This window comes from Symphalangus syndactylus, chromosome 10, assembly GCF_028878055.3.
Source record: "Symphalangus syndactylus isolate Jambi chromosome 10, NHGRI_mSymSyn1-v2.1_pri, whole genome shotgun sequence".
Classification (NCBI taxonomy): Eukaryota; Metazoa; Chordata; class Mammalia; order Primates; family Hylobatidae; genus Symphalangus; species Symphalangus syndactylus.
This window is the reverse complement of record NC_072432.2, coordinates 62,643,756-62,663,940: the sequence shown is the minus strand read 5'-3', so window position 1 is coordinate 62,663,940 and position 20,185 is coordinate 62,643,756. Positions and strand designations below refer to the sequence as shown.

General features: G+C 38.7%; 1 protein-coding gene across 6 annotated transcripts in view; it reads right to left on the bottom strand.

Annotated features, from left to right (window-relative positions):
• CDKL2 (cyclin dependent kinase like 2) overlaps nucleotides 1-20,185 on the bottom strand; it is a 93,037-nt gene that overhangs the window by 31,423 nt on the left and 41,429 nt on the right. Inside the window, exons 11-14 of one of the 6 annotated variants that reach the window (XM_055297311.1) lie at nucleotides 19,872-19,995; nucleotides 19,540-19,646; nucleotides 9,603-9,691; nucleotides 4,571-7,268 (exon numbers count right to left, since the gene is read on the bottom strand). In XM_055297311.1, the coding sequence (XP_055153286.1) occupies nucleotides 9,626-9,691; nucleotides 19,540-19,646; nucleotides 19,872-19,995 (297 nt within the window). In that variant the 3' untranslated portion in view covers nucleotides 4,571-7,268; nucleotides 9,603-9,625. The other 5 variants (XM_055297310.2, XM_055297312.2, XM_055297313.2 and 2 more) reach the window with 5 other exon arrangements.

Below are 20,185 nucleotides of genomic sequence, written 5' to 3'. Positions count from 1 at the left end.
TCTCTCCTGAATAAAATAGTTACTGGTCACCAATGTATGCTTTCAATCTCCTTTCAGGATTTTTTAAATGAATTTCTCTTTTAAAATGAATTCTCTGTTTCACTGGAGATGCAATTTTCTCTCTTCCAGTAGTCTGTTGCAGGGTAGGTAGGAACAGCAACCAGAGATAGAGAATGCTCCGATTCAATTGCTGACTTAATTTTGTAATTCTCTCAAACTTCTATTAGCAGGATCTATCACTCTCTCTTTTTTAAACTGAGTCCAGTCCTATTTCTAAAACCCCTCCTCCAGGGCCAGGTCAAGATACATAGGTTTCCTTGGAAGGCTAATTATTTGAGATGGCTCCTCAAATTGTTATTCTTCAAAGATCCGTTCAATAAGCACAGAGAAATTGATTTTCTGCCAGCAAAATTTATTTACTTCCTGGCTTATGTTCTAAATTAAAAGATTATTACATGTTCTGCACATAATAAATTTTTTAACTTCTTTAGAAACTTCTTTTACAATTTACTCCACCTGGCTAATTAGATGCTCATCCTCACTCAGGATAGAGGTGGATTTCATAGAGTCATAGCAATAAAAATTTAAAGTTCTGTTTCCATATTGGCAATACATTTCTCCTTTTCTACAGTCCCTCTGCATTTTTCTTTGGTGATTCTGTTTTTCAGATCAACACGTTGAGAAGTGTATCAAGGGTTTAAATTTTAGACACAAAATACATGGCTTATTTTCCCAAAACAACATTATGCCCTGCACTTTTTCAGATTCGGAATTTGAGTGCACTGACGGCTAAATACACATATTAACCAACTGCTATAAAGGTTGGAAATGTGTCTGGGGTTGCACCATGCAAACTCCCTATGCTGTACTCCAAATATAATCAAGAAAGAAAGCCAGTGGCAGTGCAGACTCATCTTCAAATTTCCAAGCATTATGAAGATTGACTTACATTTTGCCACTTACACAGACATCACAATTGAAAACCATGTTTCCAATTAATTCCAAAGATGTTCAGAACCCTTATTAGGCTGGCATCCTTGGAAGTAAAATTTTTCCTTCCACTCTGCCTTTACTCACCTGCCAACATTTCATTTTGTGAGGCAAATTTACTTTCATAATTCTCCAACTTGTTTTTCTTGTTCGGGATTCTCAGTGAAGTCCACAGCTCTTCCCCACCACCCCCATGCTCTCTCCAGCCTAGACCCCCCTCTAGCCACTGGCTCTGCCTTGCTGAGTTTACCGGCCATCTGCTGACATTAGGGAGGCCCTAACATAATCGCAGAGACTGAGCAGGTCAAGTGCATTGGATCTCTTCTGCTTCCTGAACACCTAGGAACCTGCACTACTAGTGTTTAACTAACAATGTCCATCCACCAGGGGGCGCCCCTCCACCAGCAGTGCCGTCTGATGGCCTTTTACAGTTCTCCCTGGCCAGGCCTGTAGTTCAAATAGTTTGAGCACTCCTTAAGACTGCTCTTTAAAATGGAAAAAGAAGACCATTTATTGAATGCATGGACAAAAAGAAACAGATAATACCCCTCAGGTAAAATTCGTCACAGACTTTAGTATTTTTGCCCTTGGGAAAGCGATGGCTTGCAGTGAGAGGGGCTTTACTGCCACCTGCTGGATCACGGCTTGGCAGCACCAAGCAGTCCTCAACAGAGCCAAGGGAATAAGGTGTCATCCTAGTGAAATGGATGTGAGGTCAAAGGCGCAATCCCAGAGCTCAGATCTTTCACAACTTTCCTTAAATAATTCCTGTCCATCCCAGCAGAACTGGCTTCTCCATCCCTCTGCCCCAGGAGGGAGACGTGTTAATCTCTCATTGACTTATTTCCTCCCAAAACCCAGAAGAAGAAAGGGGACCTATCTTACTTAAAACAAGTGTAATTTTAAAACATATTCTGGTCGGGCGCGGTGGCTCAAGCCTGTAATCCCAGCACTTTGAGAGACCGAGGTGTGCGCATCACCTGAGGTCAGGAGTTTGCGACCAACTCGGCCAAGATGGAGAAACCCCATCCTTACTAAAAATACAAAAATTAGCCAGGCGTGGTGGTGCATGCCTGTAATCCCAACTACTCGGGAGGCTGAGGCAGGAGAATTTCTTGAACCTGGGAGGCGGAGGTTGCAGTGAGCCAAGATGGCTCCACTTCACTCCAGGCTGGGCAACAGCGGGAGACTCCGTCTCAAAAAAAAAAAAAAAAAAAAAGCATTTTTCTGGCTGGGTTGCATTTCTCAAAAATCATTTTTTATCCACAATATGTTTTGAGCCAAACCTTATTATCTGAATCTGGTTTTTCCCTTGTTGTCAGATATAGGAAAACCAACTATAGAGGGAAGCCTCCAATACTCAAACTAAAATCTGTCTTACCTTTTTTAAAGACCTTAATATTTTTTATTCACAGAAGGAATTCAAATGACATATATATATATATATAAAATATCAGAATATGTGTAACCTCAGTAGTAATCAAGAAAATGTAAAACCAAAGCAAGATAAGTTTCACCCATCTATCTGGCCAAAATGGAAACTATTAATATCTAACGTGAAAAAAGTTTCTCATATACTGTTGGTAAGAATATAAATTAGTACAGTCTTTTTGAGAGACAATTTGGTAAAATCAATCCAAATCTAAAATAAAGCATTGCTTTTGCAGCTTTGAAAATGTCCATCTCTGGTTAGCACTGTGATCATTTTTCCAATGTCCATTCTGTGCCTGCCCTGCTTTGTGGAAGCCATGTGGTTCCATGGGTGGGCTGCAATTGGCCTAAGCCAATCAGTATAATCCGGTTTCCCTTTGATCCCATTATTAATTCAAGGAAGGAATTTAACAGAGGCCCAAGGTTCAAGCCCATCAGTGCTTGTCATTCACCTAGCTACTGTGATTGATTCAGGGATGAGCAGTATCCAAATTAGGCTCAATGACAGTGAAGTGTTGTTTAATGGCTGGGGAAACTCCTTGTCTTCTCCTCTAGAAGTAAATGAGGAAGTATGTAGCTCCAGGAGTCTAAGCTCTCAATGTTATATTATCTAAACAGATTTTAAAAATTAATTCCAGCTCTAACCATAATCATATATTTATTTCAACACTCATGGCTCTATCATTTATTGAGTGACACTGAGTCAATTCCTTAAGTTTTCTAAGCCTATTATCTTGCCTATAAAACATGAATAACATTCCTACTTTCATAGGGTTATTACTGTGCTAGATGGTGTGGAGCAAAAATAGATAAATAAGGTTCCCCATCTTCTTTTTTTTTTTTTTTTTTTTTTTTTTGAGACGGAGTCTCGCTCTGTCGCCCAGGCTGGAGTGCAGTGGCGCGATCTCGGCTCACTGCAAGCTCTGCCTCCCAGGTTCACGCCATTCTCCTGCCTCAGCCTCTCCGAGTAGCTGAGACTACAGGCGCCTGCCACCACGCCCGGCTAATTTTTTGTATTTTTAGTAGAGACGGGGTTTCACCGTGGTCTCGATCTCCTGACCTCGTGATCCGCCCGCCTCGGCCTCCCAAAGTGCTGGGATTACAAGCGTGAGCCACCGCGCCCGGCCTCCCCATCTTTATAGACACTGAAAATTTAGTGAGACAGTGACACTGGGTATTGCTCTTGCCTGTGTGCCTTCAGAATCTAACCCTGACTCTTCTGGTGGGTTGAGGAGCAACTTAACACCTTTCAATAAATGGCTTTTCTAGTTAAAGGGAAAAAAAAATTTGGGGGGAGATAGATATACATGTAAACAAAAAGAGTGAGAAGCCAAGGAAGACAACTAAAAACAGGTTGAGGAGGCCGGGCGTGGTGGCTCTTGCCTGTAACACTTTGGGAGGCCAAGGAAGGAGGATCATTTGAGCACAGGAGTTAAAGACCAGCCTGGGCAACACAGTGAGACCCCATCTCTATAAAAATAATAATAATAAAATAAAATAATAAAACAAGGAGGGAAGTGACCAATTAAAACATTATTTTGTGGTGGGGGGTGGGGGCGGTCAGGGGATAGTTTTAAATCCTAGCAGCAAGATTAATGAAGATCACTTTCCAGGTCTAGAGCAGGTGGGATAGCTGGATGGAGGTAAACTGGTATGAAAGCCTGTTCTCCAGACTGATAGGAGAGCCTACCCTAGCTTAGGGATAGGAAAACATGCTGAATTGAGATATGCTGTTTTCATTTCCCTGAACCTTTCTTACATGTTCATATTAATCGACAATACATTTTCCAAAATGTTACCAGAAACTTCACTTCTACAGGAGATGGCCCTGAGTGCCAAAGTAGAGAATATAGAAATTAAGAATGTGCAATGGGCAAAACTAAATTTTCACTGAAAACAAAGAAAAATGCCGTCTTGTGGATGGGTTTTGGTTTTAAAGAAAATTTCTCAGAATATATTCAACATCAGATATCCACAAATATCTATAAACACAAAGCTCTAAATCACAAGTTACCCACGAGTGATAACATAAGGTACTTACTTCTCAGAGGGCACGTTAAGAAAAAAATATGCTGTACGTTAATTACATTTTCTAGTTATTTCGTGTCTGAAGCTGTCAAGAGAAAAAATAAGACCCTTGAGAAAACAATGTGAGAACATAATTTTTTATTCATATAGATAGAGGAGTGTTAAGCACCCTCTTCTAGTGCAAAAACACTTAATGCAAAAAACAACAGAGAAACATCCATTTAGTCCAATTCACTAAGACTAGCCTAAAGCCTTAGGAGCAGTGCTCTGTTGCTTCTCTAATCCCCTGACCATGGTTCAGTTATACAGAGGAGGGCTTAGGAAACAAATCGATCACATTTTTCAGTCTAGTCTGATACATAGTGTATTACAGGTCCAGCCTTATATTGTAGCACAACTAAGATAAAGGAACCAATAATGAGAGTCACATAAGAAAACACATTTTCTATGTTCCATTTCAATGGGAAGTCAGATATTGTAAGCAAGCAAGGGATTCTCAGTAAGGAAAACCAGGTTCTGTCACAACTTTTACCAGTTAGTCTTTACAAGAAATGTTATTTTATGACCATGCTGCTTATATCACCAGCTATACAAGAAAATTAGCTTGCCATCCCTACATCCAAAGTTTTCCAGAAGAATTAACAGATTTAAAACTTATTTTTTAAATACGATACAGTAGTGTATATATTATCTATAGCCTCTTAATTAAATAAATCTAAATTAAAACCATCTATGGAGCCCAGTAAGATAATATTTATTAATTTTAAAACATACATACACGCAGCAAGCCCACTCCTCCCCACCAATACATACACATATTCCCTATTAGTGTGTGACTAAATCATATCCTTGCAAGCGAAACTAAATGACCTTAAACTTAAAAAAAGGATCATTTTGGTTCAATATCTATTATTGTTGATGATTATGTAATCTTGTTGATTACATCAACAAGAATCACTGAAACCAATTTGCGGAATCTTCTTTTTCTAGTAGTTCTGCCACAGTTCTAATTAGATATGATCCTCAAGTTGTAACTTGGACTTATAGTAAATATTTTTTAGTTCCTTAATTCTAAAGTTCACAAGGTGTTTTAATAGGCAAAAGATATCAAAAGCTAGTATAAAAACTGCAAGGTAATTGATCCTAGAACCTTAACCATTGAGCTGATATTTTCACACTGATCTTTACATAAAAATGGTATTGAAATAAGCTGAAGCACCATTTGGCTTTAAGTATTACCTGTTTGCCATGCTGCAGAATCTATTGGCAGTGTTTTTCAAGTAAAAATAAAATAGTAACGTTTTAATATGCAGCCTATTAATGCTGATACCCTAGTTTTTTCAGCATGTTATCCATACTAATGTAGTCAAACAGCTGGTCACAGATTAAAAGTAGAGCTTTTAAATCCAGACCAAATTTTAATTTAACCACCACCTATAGACTTGTACATTGAAACCCCTTATTTGCCTCCTCTTGAATGTCCTACTCTTTTGAGGATTAAATATCCAAGGTCAGAATTTCAATATTAAGCTCCTCAGAGTAGTAAAGAAAAGTTCTAGTTAAATTCTTCAGCTAAGTTCTAGTCAATGGCTTTGGAAAAAAAGCAACACACTATTAATTGGTTAAGGCAAAAAAAAAAACAAAACTCACACAAATTCTGGTTCCCTAAACAACCATTCTCTAAAATGATAAACGCAGAGCATGTCTAGAAACCCAGAAATCAAGAACCTGTAGCCAACTTAGTGTTTATTCCTCCCACCTAAAAAGTTTTGGATCCATGCATTGGAAAAGATGTGTGGAATGCAGGTAAATGATTTTGCACATTGGTGAAAAGCTTTTCAGAAGGCCTAAGTGTTTGAGGCCACAAGGAGACAGGAACTTCTCTGGATTCTAGTATCACCCTTAAACTACCAGGGGACAAAAGTGGAGTCCATAATAATGAACATTCTCTCCCCAAAGCGTCTTCAGCTGGGTGGTTCAATAGCAATTGGTCCACAGAAGAGTAATCAGTCCTGATTAATTCTGTATGGAGCATTAGCACCAGAATCTTATAATACATAGAACTAACCAATGCCAGAGTTGTAGTAAGTCATTCGAAAGAGAAGGTTTCTCTGTCAAGTTTGCATTAGTGTGGTTCTTAGAAGATCTGCAAAGAGGCCAGAGTCTCATAATACACTGACAGAATATCAATAATAATTACAGAAGCCAAAGATACACATCTACCCATGGACAGGAGTTACATATTCCCTTAATATCTAGAAACGTGTAAGATTGTTAAGTGTGTTTTCATAGTTAAATTCAAGTAAAGCAAACAGTTTCTCTTACTGATCCTAGTTTCTTCAATTTTCTTCAACTGATCCTAATTTTTATCACCTACCTTACCAAACCCACTCCTAAATAAATGTACACATTTATACAGAAAACACACAAAGTTCAGTGCATGAGTAACATGGCCTTTTATAATAGTTCTCTCTGTCCCCCTTTTTTACACACTTTTAATCATGGGTAACTTAAAATATACAATCTCTTAACAATAAATACACATTCATGTAACAAGAACCATATCACCGTTATTCTACTGGATATATCTTGAAATAGCATCGGTGGACGTGAAAGGTAATGGGATAACAGTTGGGGAGGGCCATTTGTTCAATCTTCCTTTGAAACATTTGGAAGTCTTTGTCTTTCCTTCTTCTAGAAGGCCTTCCTCAGAAAATGCAGGCAGTTCAGGAGGAAATGATCAAAACCATGAATCTCTCCTCTTGGGATATCAGCACTCTTGCTGCAAGAAGATGTCATCTCAAGTGCAAGAGCATCATCTAAAAGCACAGGAGGGTATACCACCAACTATTTTACAAAAAATCTTTCTAAAAATTAATTTCTATTTCACTTGCTTTCTCACATTGTATATATTGATAATATTGGTGGGTACTATGTAGTTTAAGAAAACCTTAGATTTCAATTAGATGTATCAAAAGCAAATTTTTAAGACAATCTTTAGAATAATTACCAATCAAAACAATCATACGTATGGCCGGGTGCGGTGGCTCACGCCTGTAATCCCAACACTTTGGGAGGCCGAGGCAGGCAGATCACCTGAGGTTGGGAGTTCAAGACCAGCCTGACCAACATGGAGAAACCCCGTCTCTACTAAAAATACAAAAAAATTAGCCAGGCATGGTGGCCCATGCTTGTAATCCCAGCTACTCAGGAGGCTGAGGCAGGAGAATCACTTGAACCTGGGAGGTGGAGGTGGCAGTGAGCAGAGATCGCACCATCGCACTCCAGCCTGGGCAACAAGAGCGAAACTCCATCTCAAAAAAAAAAAAAAAAACTATCATGTGTAACACGTATCTCCTTTTATGCAAATAATGACTAATTTTGACAAAACGCATCCAAGTTTTGCAGACCCCGCAGTTTACACAGTTTGCATGAATTAGTTGTTCATTGCCCAACATGAATTAACTCAAATGAATGCATTGCAGAGACTCTCCCAGGGCCTTGAAAAGACCTGTGCAAATGAAAGATCAAAACTTAAGCTTTGTTCACTTCACAGTAAATTCACCTTTGATGTCACAAATGCTCAAAATGCTTTGTAAAGGTTAACAGATTAATTCCAATAATACAGTTAGGGGCTGGGCATGGTGACTCATGACTGTAATCCCAGCACTTTGTGAGGCCAAGGTGGGCAGATCACCTGAGGTCAGGAGTTCAAGACCAGCCTAACCAACATGGTGAAACTGCATCTCTACTAAATATACAAAAATTAGCTGGGCGTGGTGGCACACACCTGTGATCCCAGCTACTCAGGAGGCTGAGGCATGAGGGATCACTTGGAGGTTGCAGTAAGCCAAGATCGTGCCACTGCACTCCAGCCTGGGTGACAGAGCAAGACACCGTCTCAAAAAAATAAATAAATAAATACAGTTGTGAGAATGTGGGAATTTATCATCATAATATTTTACACAGTTAATGAGATATTAAACATTGAATGACTTGCTTGAGCAAATAAATTATCATTCAAAATGGTCTGATTGGCCAGACATGGTGGCTCACATCTCTAATTCCAGCACTTAGGGAGGTCAAGGCGGGCAGATCACTTGAGCTCAGGAGTTCAAGGCCACCCTGGGCAACATGGTGAAACCCCATCTCTACCAAAAATACAACAAATTAGCCGGGCTTTGTGGCACACACCTGTGGCCCCAGCTACTCAGAAGGCTGGGGTGGGAGGATCGCTTCAGCCTAGGAGGCAGAGATTGCAGTGAGCTGAGATCACACCACTGCACTCCAGCTTGGACAACACAGTAAGATCCCATCTCAAAAAAAAAAAGTCTGATTTTTGTTTTGATTTTTTAATACTAAAAAAGTTATATTTAAAAGGAAGTCAATAATTTGGTATAGCACTGATCTCTCTTTATTGGGAAAAATATTGCCAAGTATAATCATGCACTGTATAACAATGTTTAGGTCAGCAATGAGCTGCATATACAACGGTAGTCCCATAGATTATCATGAAGCTGAAAATTCTTATTGCCTAGTGACATTGTAGCTAGTAACATCATAGTGCAATGCATTACCTTTTCTATGTTTTGATATATGAATATTTACCATTGTGTTAGAATTGCTTACAGTATTCAGTACAGTAACGTGCTGTACAGGCTTGTAGCCTAGGAGGAATAGGCTATACCATATAGCCTAGGAGTATAGTAGGTTATATCATCTAGGTTTGTGTAAGTAAACTATGATGTTAGCATAACAGTGAAATCACCTAAGGACTCATCTTTCAGAACATTAAGCTAGGCATCACTATAATCAATCAATCTTGCTTTACAGGCCCACAGGGCAAATGACTGATAAGGGAGATAGGTATATATCTTTCTTGAGCACTTGTCACCCTAAATTCACATTACTATGTCCAATAAAATGCAGGAGATTAGTTTAAGAGCAAGAGAGGTATGCTCTGTGAAAAGGGATTTCATCTCAGAGATAAATACTACTTCTGGTTTTCTAAGTGGCACAACTCTTTCTCTATCAGAAGTTCTCATGGAATCAGTCAATGGAGAAGGTTTCAGCTGAAAAATTGGTATTCAGCAAGCCACAAAATAGTACCTGTGAAAGGCCGCACAGCTTTAAGTATGGGAAATCACACCTACCCAGTTCAGAACCAAAATGGTTCTCAGTGCTGGTGTTCCATTTCAGGCAAATCAGCCCCTGAATCATCTGACAGGGGAGGTCCTGATACCTATAAATTAATAATACAGCATCATATGTTCTCAGTAATTGCAAAAGTTCCACTTCCCCAAAATTTCAATTCTATTTGTTCAAATATTAGATGTTTATAATTAACTATCCATAGCTCAAGTTGCCTACATGGAAAAGAATGAAGTAAGGGGACATTGTTCTTTTCCTTTTCTTTAGTCCCAAACATTACTGCTGAGTGGATGTTATTCTTTGATCTTGGTTTATGCATATGTTAAAAGATACTTCTGATCTGCCAAGGCAGTGTAAGCCCACTACAGCCCATCTCTTCTACTTATTACAAAAATACAAAAACAAAAACCTGTTGCAACCATCATATAAAGACTCTGAAGCAGCCCTTATAACTCTGCTACATGAAGTAAAGGAAAACATACCTGAAATGAATGAAGGGATAGGAATTCTTAGCAGAGAAATAGATGCCATAAAAGGGAGCCAAATGTATATTTTAGGACTAAAAAGCATGGTATCTGAAATTTTAAAATCTCACTGGATGGGCTTAATAGCAGAATGAAGATGATAAAGTAAAAAGTCAGAGAACTTGAGGATAGATGAATAGAAATGGCCCAATCTGAAGAATAGAAAGAAAAATGATTAGGAAAAAGTGAACAGAGTCTCGGGAACCTATGAGAAAATACTAAATGGTCTACCATACATATCGTTAGACTCTCAGAAGGAGAGGTGAGAGATTATGGCAGAAAAAAAAATTTCAAAAAACAATGACCAACAACTCCTCAAATCTGGTAAAATATATAAGTTTAAAGATTCAAGAAGGCTGGCAAACCCCAAACAGGACAAACTCAAAGAAAACTGTGTCTAGATACATCATATTTAAGCCAATGAAAAGAAAAGATAAAAATTAAATCTTGAAAGCAGCTAAAGGAAAATGAAACATTACATATAGGGAAACAATTCAAATGCCTGAGAATTTCCCACCAGAAATTACAGAGATCAGAAGACAGAAGAATCCCTTCTTTATAGTGCTGGGAGGAAAAAAAACAAAAAAACAAAAATATGTCAACCCAAATTCCATATCCAATAAAATATACTTCAAGAATTAAAGTAAAATCATTCTCAAATGAAGAAAAACTAAGAACATTTGTCACCGTCAGACCTGCTCTGCGAGAAACGCTAACAAGAAGTTTTTCAGGCTGAAGGAAAATAATACCAGAGGAAAATCTAGGGAAAAAAGAGACCGACAGAAATGGTAAAGAGCTAGGTAAATATAAAAGACAACTTTTTCTCTTAAACTGTTTAAACTATTTATGACTGTTTAAAACAAAACACATAACGTATTGGGGTTCTGAAGACATGTAAATGTAGTACATATGAAGTTCTAACTTAAAGTGCAAACTGGGGAGAAGGGAATATGCTTGCAAGGCTTCCTACTTTTTTTGTTGTTAATTATTTATCAAGAGAAACTATTTCTTAGACCACATATTCATGTTTCATAGCTCAGGAACACAGTTAAGTGACAAACTTCTAGGTAATTCAACCCAAAGAAATCCTTTGCATTCCAAAATCACTTTGTATTCTGAAAGATACCAGCCTTCCCCATCTCCTCCAAATCTTTCATGGAATCATAATTTCTGTAGAAATCTGCATATGTCTTCTTTCTTGGTTCAGCCACAGCAATCTTACAGACAGCTGCAACCCCCAGGGATACAATAAAGGCTCCAACATATGAAATCACAGACATTTGGCCAGAAGACCACACATCTGAGGTTTTGCCAAAGCGGTGGAAGCCACGGTAGTTACTGTCCTTTATAGGTATGTCAACCTCAAAACCAACGTCTTTCCTGGAAGATGGAGAAATGGATGGGCAATTCTTACTTTTTGTTTCAAGGGGTACAATGTAGACTATGAAAAATTAGTGATGTATATTGTAATTCCTCGAGCAATCACTAAAAAAAACATAAAAAGATATTGCTGAAAAAATACTAAAACTATTCAAAAACAAAAGAAAACTGAAAAGGAAAAACAGAGGAGCAAACAGAAAACAAATAATAAAAAGAAGGGACTAGATCCAAAAATATCAATTATCACATTAAATGTTAATGGTCTAAACATTCTGTGGTCAGCAGGATTGTAAAGCTATGCCCTTAAGATTCCTGTCCCCAGCTAGTTAATCAAACTAGTTTCAGTACCGATATGAAGGGACTTTGTACCTGGAATAAATATTACTAATTAGCTGTTAATTGTTACTAATTAGCTGTTAAATGTTACTAATTAGGATAGATTATCTTCGTGGGCCCAGTGTAATCATGTGAGCTCTTAGCATCAGAGTAAGTCAGAGATGTGGCTGAAGGAGTGGTCAGAGGGATTCAAGTGTAACAGAGATTTGACCACTGTTGCTAGCTTTGAAGGCAGAGGAAGTGGGCCATGAGCCAAGGAATGTGGGTGGCATCTAGAAGCTGAGAACAACCCCTAGCTGTTAGCCAGCAAGGAAATAGGGACTTCTGCCCTACAACCATATGGAACTAAATTAGCCCAACAACCCAAGTGAACCTGGAAATGGTTTCTCCCCTAATGCCTCCAGAAAATAATGCAGCCCTGCAGACACCTTGATTTCCACCTGTGAGACTCATGCAGAGAAGCAGCTGTGCCCTAGCTTCTGACCCAGAAACTGCGAGATAATAAATGGATATTAATTTAGTGTGTTAAGTAGTCCCCCCCATCCATGAGGGATATGTTCCAAGGCCCCCAGCAGATGCCTGAAACCTCAGATAGTACCAAGCCCTAAATATATAGTATTGTGTTTTTTTTTTATCTGGAAGCCTAGACAGCTACTAAGCAATAAAAGGGTAGGTAGCATACATGTATACAGCATGGATACACGGGACAATGGGACAATTCATGTCCTGAGCAGAACAGAGCCAGACAGCTCAAGCTTTATTCAAAATGGTGTTCAATTTAAAACTTAAGAACCGTTTATTTCTGGAACTTTCCACTAACATTTTCAGACCACAGTTGACCATAGGTAACTGTAAGTGCAGAAAGCAAAACTATAGATAAGGGGGGACTACCGTATCTCTAAGGTAGCAGAAATAATAAACGAATACACATTCCAATTAAAAGGCAAAGACTGACAGAATGTATACAAAGGAAAGATCCTATTTATATGCTGTCTGTGAAAGAAACACTTTAAATATAAATATAAAAAACGGATAGGGTGAAAGTAAATGAAATCAAGATTTACTATGCAAACATACGTATAAGAAGTTTGGAATGGCTATTTTAATATCAGATAAAATAGACTTCAAAGCACAGACCACTACCAGAGATAAAGAGAGGCATTTCATAATGAGAAAAGGTACAATGTATCAGAAAGACAAAACAATTATGTGCAAATACCTAATAATAGAGATTTAAAATGTATAAAGCAGCCAGGCGTGGTGGCTCACTCCTGTAATCCCAGCTACTCAGGAGGCTCAGGAGGAGGTCAGGAGTTTGAGCAACACAGCAAGGCCAGCCACAACATCAGAGCAAGACCCCATCTCTCAAAACAAAAAAGAAAAAATTTAGCTGGATGTGGTGAGCTGTGCCTGTAGTCTTAGTTACTCAGGAGGTTGATGGGGGAAGATGGCTTGATCCTAAGAATACAAGGTTGCAGTGAGCTATGATCATGCCACTGCACTCCAGCCTGGGCAACAGAGTGAGACCCCATCTCTAAAAAAATAATAATAAAATACATGAAGCAAAAATAAATAGATATAGGCCAGGTATGGTGGCTCATGCCTGTAATCCCAGCACTTTGGGAGGCCGATACAGGTGGATCACTTGAGTTCAGGAGGTCAAGACCAGCTGGGCAACAAAGCGAGACTCTGTCTTGAAATAAATAAATTAATTAAATTAAAATAAACAGATATAAGAGAGAAAGGCAATTCTACAACATAATAAAAGATTTTAACAGCACTCTTTCAAGAACTGATAGACTTAAACAAAAAAAATTAAGAGCATAGATGATCTGAAGAACACTGTACTATTAACCACCTTGATCTAATTTCACATTTATAGAACAATTAATCCAACAACAAAGAATATACATTTTTTCAAGGGAACAAAGTCAATCACCAAGATAGACCGTAGACCATAAAACATGTCTCATTGAATCTAAAAAAATCAAGATCACACTGAGTGTATTCTCTGACTACAATGGAATTAAATTACAAATTAATCAGTAATAAGATATCTAGGGAAACCTCAAATACCTCGCTATTAAACAACATTTCTAAATAATTCATAGGTCAGAGAAGAAATTACAAGGGAAATTAGAAAACGTTTGGACTAACCTTTTTTTTTTTTTTTTTAAGACGGAGTCTTGCTCTGTCGCCCAGGCTGGAGTGCAGTGGCACCATCTTGGCTCACTGCAAGCTCTGCCTCCCAGATTCACGTCAATCTCCTGCCTCAGCCTCCCGAGTAGCTGGGACTACAGGCACCTGCCACCACGCCCGGCTAATTTTTTTGTATTTTTAGTAGAGATGGGGTTGCACCATGTTAGCCAGGATGGTCTCCATCTCCTGACCTTGTGATCCGCCTGCCTTAGCCTCCCAAAGTGCTGGGATTACAGGCGTGAGCCACTGTGCCCAGCCTGGACTAACCTTAATGTTAAAACATGACAAAGAATATCTTTTTTAAAAAAAGGAAATTATAGTAGCAGTAATAGGAGGTTAGATATATACAAAATAATTATCAAATGAGGAAATATATTAAATTATACATAGAATAACATACAGCTAATTTTCTCACTCTCAAAGAAGAGGATAGTAAACTACACCAAACTCTGTGATGTTGGATTAGAATTAAAGGTATCTTTGTAGATTTCAGTAAGCATAGAAATGAAAATACAACATATCAAAAGCTGTAGGATGAAGGTAAAGCAGTGCTTAGAGGAAAATGTGTAGCTTTACATGCTTACATTACAAAAACAAAACAAAACAAAACAAAACAAAAAACAAAAAACTAAGTGACCAAGTGATGGGTTTCCTTAAGAACCTAGAAAAATTGAGAGAATAAACCCAAAGTAAGTAAAAGGGGAAAACTAAGAGAAGACATCAATAAAATAGGGAACTGACAGATAACAGAGGAAATTAACAATGCCAAAGGCTTGATTTTGTTGAAAAACACAACAAAATTGATAAACTCCTAACTATACTGATCGAGAAAAAGAAAGTGAACATAATAAGTAAAAATAAATAAGGAATAATCATCACAGTCCTTACAGATATTAAAAGGACAATAAGAGGCCAGGTGCAGTGGCTCACGCCTGTAATCCCAGCACTTCAGGAGGCTGAGGTGGGTGTATCACTGGAGGTTAGAAGTTTGAGACCAGCCTGGCCAACATGGTGAAACCCTGTCTCTACTAAAAATACAAAAATTAGCTGAGTTTAGTGGCTCATGCCTGAAATCCCAGTAACTCGGGTGGCTGAGGCAGGAGAATCACTTAATCCCAGGAGGTAGAGGTTGCAGTGAGTTGAGATCGTGCCACTGTACTCTGGGTGACAGAGCAAGACTCCGTCTCAAAAGCAAAAACAAAACAAAAGGACAATAAGAGAATGCTATGAACAACGTCATGCCAACAAATTTTAAAAATTGTGTGACACGAACAAAAAGATTAAAAAATACAACCTACCGGCCGGGCGCGGTGGCTTACGCTTGTAATCCCAGCACTTTGGGAGGCCAAGGTGGGCAGATCACGAGGTCAGGAGATCGAGACCACGGCGAAACCCCGTCTCTACTAAAAATACAAAAAAATTAGCCGGGCGTGGTGGCGGGCGCCTGTAGTCCCAGCTACTCGGAGAGGCTGAGGCAGGAGAATGGCGTGAACCCGGGAGGCGGAGCTTGCAGTGAGCCGAGATTGCGCCACTGCACTCCAGCCTGGGCGTCAGAGCGAGACTCCGTCTCAAAAAAAAAAAAAAAAAAAAAAAAACCTACCAAAAGAGACACAAGAAGAAACAGAAAATCTAAATAGCACTGTATCTTTTAAAGAAATTGAGAGGCCGGGCGTGGTGGCTCACGCCTCTAATCTCAGCACTTTGGGAGGCTGAGACGGGCGGATCACGAGGTCAGGAGATCAAGACCATCCTGGCTAACACGGTAAAACCCCGTCTCTACTAAAAATACAAAAAAATTAGCTGGGCGTAGTGGCGGGTGCCTGTAGTCCCAGCTACTTGGGAGGCTGAGGCAGGAGGATGGCGTGAACCTGGAAGGAGGAGCTTGCAGTGAGCCGAGATCGCGCCATTGCACTCCAGCCTGGGCAACAGATCAAGACTCTGTCTCAGAAAAAAAAAAGAAAAAGAAAAAAAGAAATTGAAATCTGAAATCAGGCTGGGCACGGTGGCTCACGCCTGTAATCCCAGCACTTTGGGAGGCGGATCACCTGAGGTTGGGAGTTCGAGACCAGCCTGACCAACATGGAGAAACACCTTCTCTACTAAAAATACAAAATTAGCCGGGTGTGGTGGCACATGCCTGTAATCCCAGCTACTCAGGAGGCTGAGGCAGGAGAATCACTTGAACCCAGGAGGCGGAGGTTGTCGTGAGCCGAGATCACGCCATTGCCCTCCAGCCTGGGCAACAAGAGCAAAACTCAGTCTCAAAAAAAAAAAAAAAATTATCCAAAACTTTCCTCAGAATAAAGCTCTTGGGACAGATGGCTTCACCAGTGAATTCTATTAATATTCAAGGAACCAATAACACCAACTTATTAAACTTTTTCAGGAAATAAAGAGAGACCACTGCTCAACTTGTTTTATGAAGCTAACAAAACCTTAATGTTAAAACATGACAAATATATCTTTTTTAAAAAAGGGAAATCATAATAGCAGTAATAGGAGGTTAGATATATATAAAATAATTAATCAAATAAGTACATATATTAAATTATACATGGAATAACATACAGCTAAATTTCTCACTGCTAAAGAAGAGAATAGTAAACTAGGCCAAACCTGGGTGTTGGATTCACAATTAGAGGTATCTTTGTAGATTTCAGTAACCATAGGTAGAAATAGAAATAAACTCATAGTAAATGTGTATGTATATACATATGTCTGTGTACCTAGCTCTGTCCACTAAGAGGGCCTTGGAACAATGACTCCCCCCAAATCAATGGACACACCTAGAGCCCAGATCTTAATTTCTAAATATGATTTTCTACTAAAGGAAACTAGGGATCCTTAGAGAGATGGCTGATTTCAGGCTGGTACAAATCCATCTGCATTATCTGTTGTGCCAGATAGCAAGGAATTCCTCAAAGAATGATGAGGACTTGTCAAAAGGAGACAGAAGCTACCTTGAAGGGGATCCCACTAGAAAAACTGGACTAATTTGAACTAATGACTCAACAATGTGAAAACAAACAACCATTAAAAATGGGCAAAAGATTTGAGCAGATATTTCATCAGAGAAGACATACAGCTCTTTCATGTGCAAATAAGCACATGGAAAGATTCTCAACATCTTTGTCATTAGGGAAATACAAATTAAAACCACAATGAGATGCCACTTCACACCTATTAGAATGGCTAAAATTAAATTGACAATACCAAGTATTGGTGAGGATAAGGCACAACTGAAATTATTATGCATTGCTGGTTGAAATACAAAATAGTGTAGACATTTTGGAAAAATTTGATAGTTTCTTCTAAAGTTAAACATATACTTACCAAGTGACCCAGCAAATCCATTCTCAGTTATTTACCAACTAAATGTGAAACTGTATATTCACACACAAAAAAATTTACAAATGTTTATATAACACTTCACGTTTAATTGTCAAAAACTGCAAACAACTCAACTGTCCCTCAGCTGGAAAATGGATAAATAGATAAATAGACTCCATCTCTAAAAAAAAAAATTGTATTAGCTGGGCATGGTAGCCTGCACCTGTAGTCCCAGCTCCTTGGGAGACTGAGGTGGAAAGATGTCTTAAGCCCAGGAGTTCAAGGCTGCAGTGAGCTATAAGCATGCCACTGCACTCCAGCCTGGGCAACAGAGCAAGACCATGTGTCCAAAAAAAAAAAAAAGAGGCCAGGTACAGTGGCTCATAGCCAGGTGTGTTGGTGCATGCCTGTGTCCCAGCTACTCAGGAAGGTGATGTGGGAAGATTGCTTAAGCCCAGGGGATCAAGGCTGTAGCGAGCCATGATGTTGCCACTGCACTCCAGCCTGGATGACACAGCAAAACCCTGTCTCAAAAAAAAGAAGTAAAGAAGTATATAAGAAATGTATTGATACTCTATGGTTCCTAAATGTGGAATCTGTGACAGTGATTATCTCTTCACTTGACAGGAATTTGTTCAGTTTTAATTAAATGTTGCTATAGAAATTGTTGGCAAGAGATAAGGCAAAGCAATCACAGCAATAAACCCTTTCATCAGCATCTCTAGATAATTTGTTATCCTCACAGTAACACTACTCCTTTGTAGAGCTCTACAGAACTATTAAAGAGTTAACAGTGAGGCTGGGGGCAATGCCTCATGCCTATAATCCCAGCACTTCAGGAGGCCGAGGCAGGCAGATCACTTGAGGTCAGGAGTTCAAGACCAGCCTGGCCAACATGGTGAAACCCTGCCTCTAATAAAAATACAAAAATTAGCTGGGTGTGGTGGCACGCACCTGTAATCCCAGCTGCTCGGGAGGCTGAGGCACAAGAATCACTTGAACCTGGGAGGCAAAGGTTGCAGTGAGCTGAGATTGCACCACCGCACTCCAGCCTGGGCGACAGAGTGAGACTCTGTCTCAAAAAATAAAAATAAAAAAAGAGTTAACAGTGGAAAAAGCATCACCATGGATAAAGAACAACATACAGGAAATCTCTATGAAATGGAAATGTGTTAATAATGAGGGCGGAGAATTAATTCTAAAACAAAAGTTGCCTAGCTTCAAGCAAAGGTGAAAAATCTGTCTGAAGTAGTAAACGGAAAGTACAATGTCCATAGCCAAAGTTTGTAGCTAGTTATGGTTGGCTCAGGAGATTTAAGTTTGCCAGTTTTTTCAGTGTAAAAATGAGTGATATGGCTGTTGATATAAAGGTAATAGAAACACATATATTCTGAAAAGTTAAGAGCAATGATAGAAAAAAATGACTATATGGAATAGCAAATCTTTAACATGGATTGTCTTGGGGAAAAAATGTCAAACAGATAATCTATTTTGGAAGAATAAAAACAATTCCAGAGTTTCTCCCTTTGAAAGGTAGGTTGTTTATTACTTTGGAGTTAATATAGTGAAATACGACAAAATATTTAAACAACCCAGTAGTTAACAAAAACTGTAGCTAGGCTGCATACCCAGACACACACATTTTTAACCTATAAAAAATGGATTACTGGCGAGAAGCCATAGCTCACGTCTGTAATTCCAACACTTTGGGAAGCTAAAGCAGACAGATCACTTGAGGCCAGGAGTTTTGAGACCAGCCCAGGCAACATAGCAAGGCCTCATCTCTACAAAAAATTTAAAAATTAGTTGGATATGGTGGTGCATGCCTGTAATCTCAGCTACTTGGGAGGCTGAGGTAGTTGGATTGCTTAAGCTCAAGGGTTTGAGGCTGCAGTGAGCTGGGATCATGTTACTGCACTCCAGCCTGGGCACCAGAGTGAGACCATGTCTCTAAAAAAAAAAAGTATTATGGGAACTTAGGAAATGTTTGTGTAAATATATACGTAATAAAGGCACTAAGTGCAATGAATCAAACAAACTTTAGCAAGCAAAATGTTATAGATCCCACCAATAAACCTGCACAATTCTTAAGAGCAAACTCTCCCTAAAATACTTTACTAGTAAGAGAGAGACCCGAATTCTGTCCATCCTATAAAGAGTATTTCTGTACCTGATGTAATGTAATACTGGGGGTGTGCAGGTCAATAGCAGCCAGAGAAGGAATTCGAGATTCTGAAAGAATTTTGCTCTCTTTCTTTGTTAGCCTGGAATTTCGAGCTAGATAGAAATGACCATAAACACAGTGAAAATATTAGACATTTTGTTAGTTTTTAGTTTTTCACATTCTCTACTTGTTCCTCAGTATGTACTTATTATAATAGGTATTTACATACTTAAATATGTAAAGTTACTATAAAAAGTTTTATTTTAAATTCTGTTTATTTAACATACATTTTAAATAATCGAAACAGACTATACAAAGTAAAAGCATTATCAACACACCTATGCCTTCCAATGCTCTTAGTTCAGGGAGATGATTATAGTTTAGTTCAGGCAAATGGACATCTGTCCTGGAGTATTCTCTTCTTTTCTTACTTGCCCAAAAGAGGCTTTTTTCACTAGAGACCTAATATCATCAACATAGTCAACAAAAAAGAATTAGTTTCAAGGTTAGCTAGGCTTTCCTTCTTCTGTAACTCCTATGTTCATATCCTAAAATTTGTGAAATTGAAGGTCTATAATAAAAAATTTGACGGACACGAATAATACAAAAAACTCATCCAATTATTTCAAATGTCTTCCTCATTAAATTCATT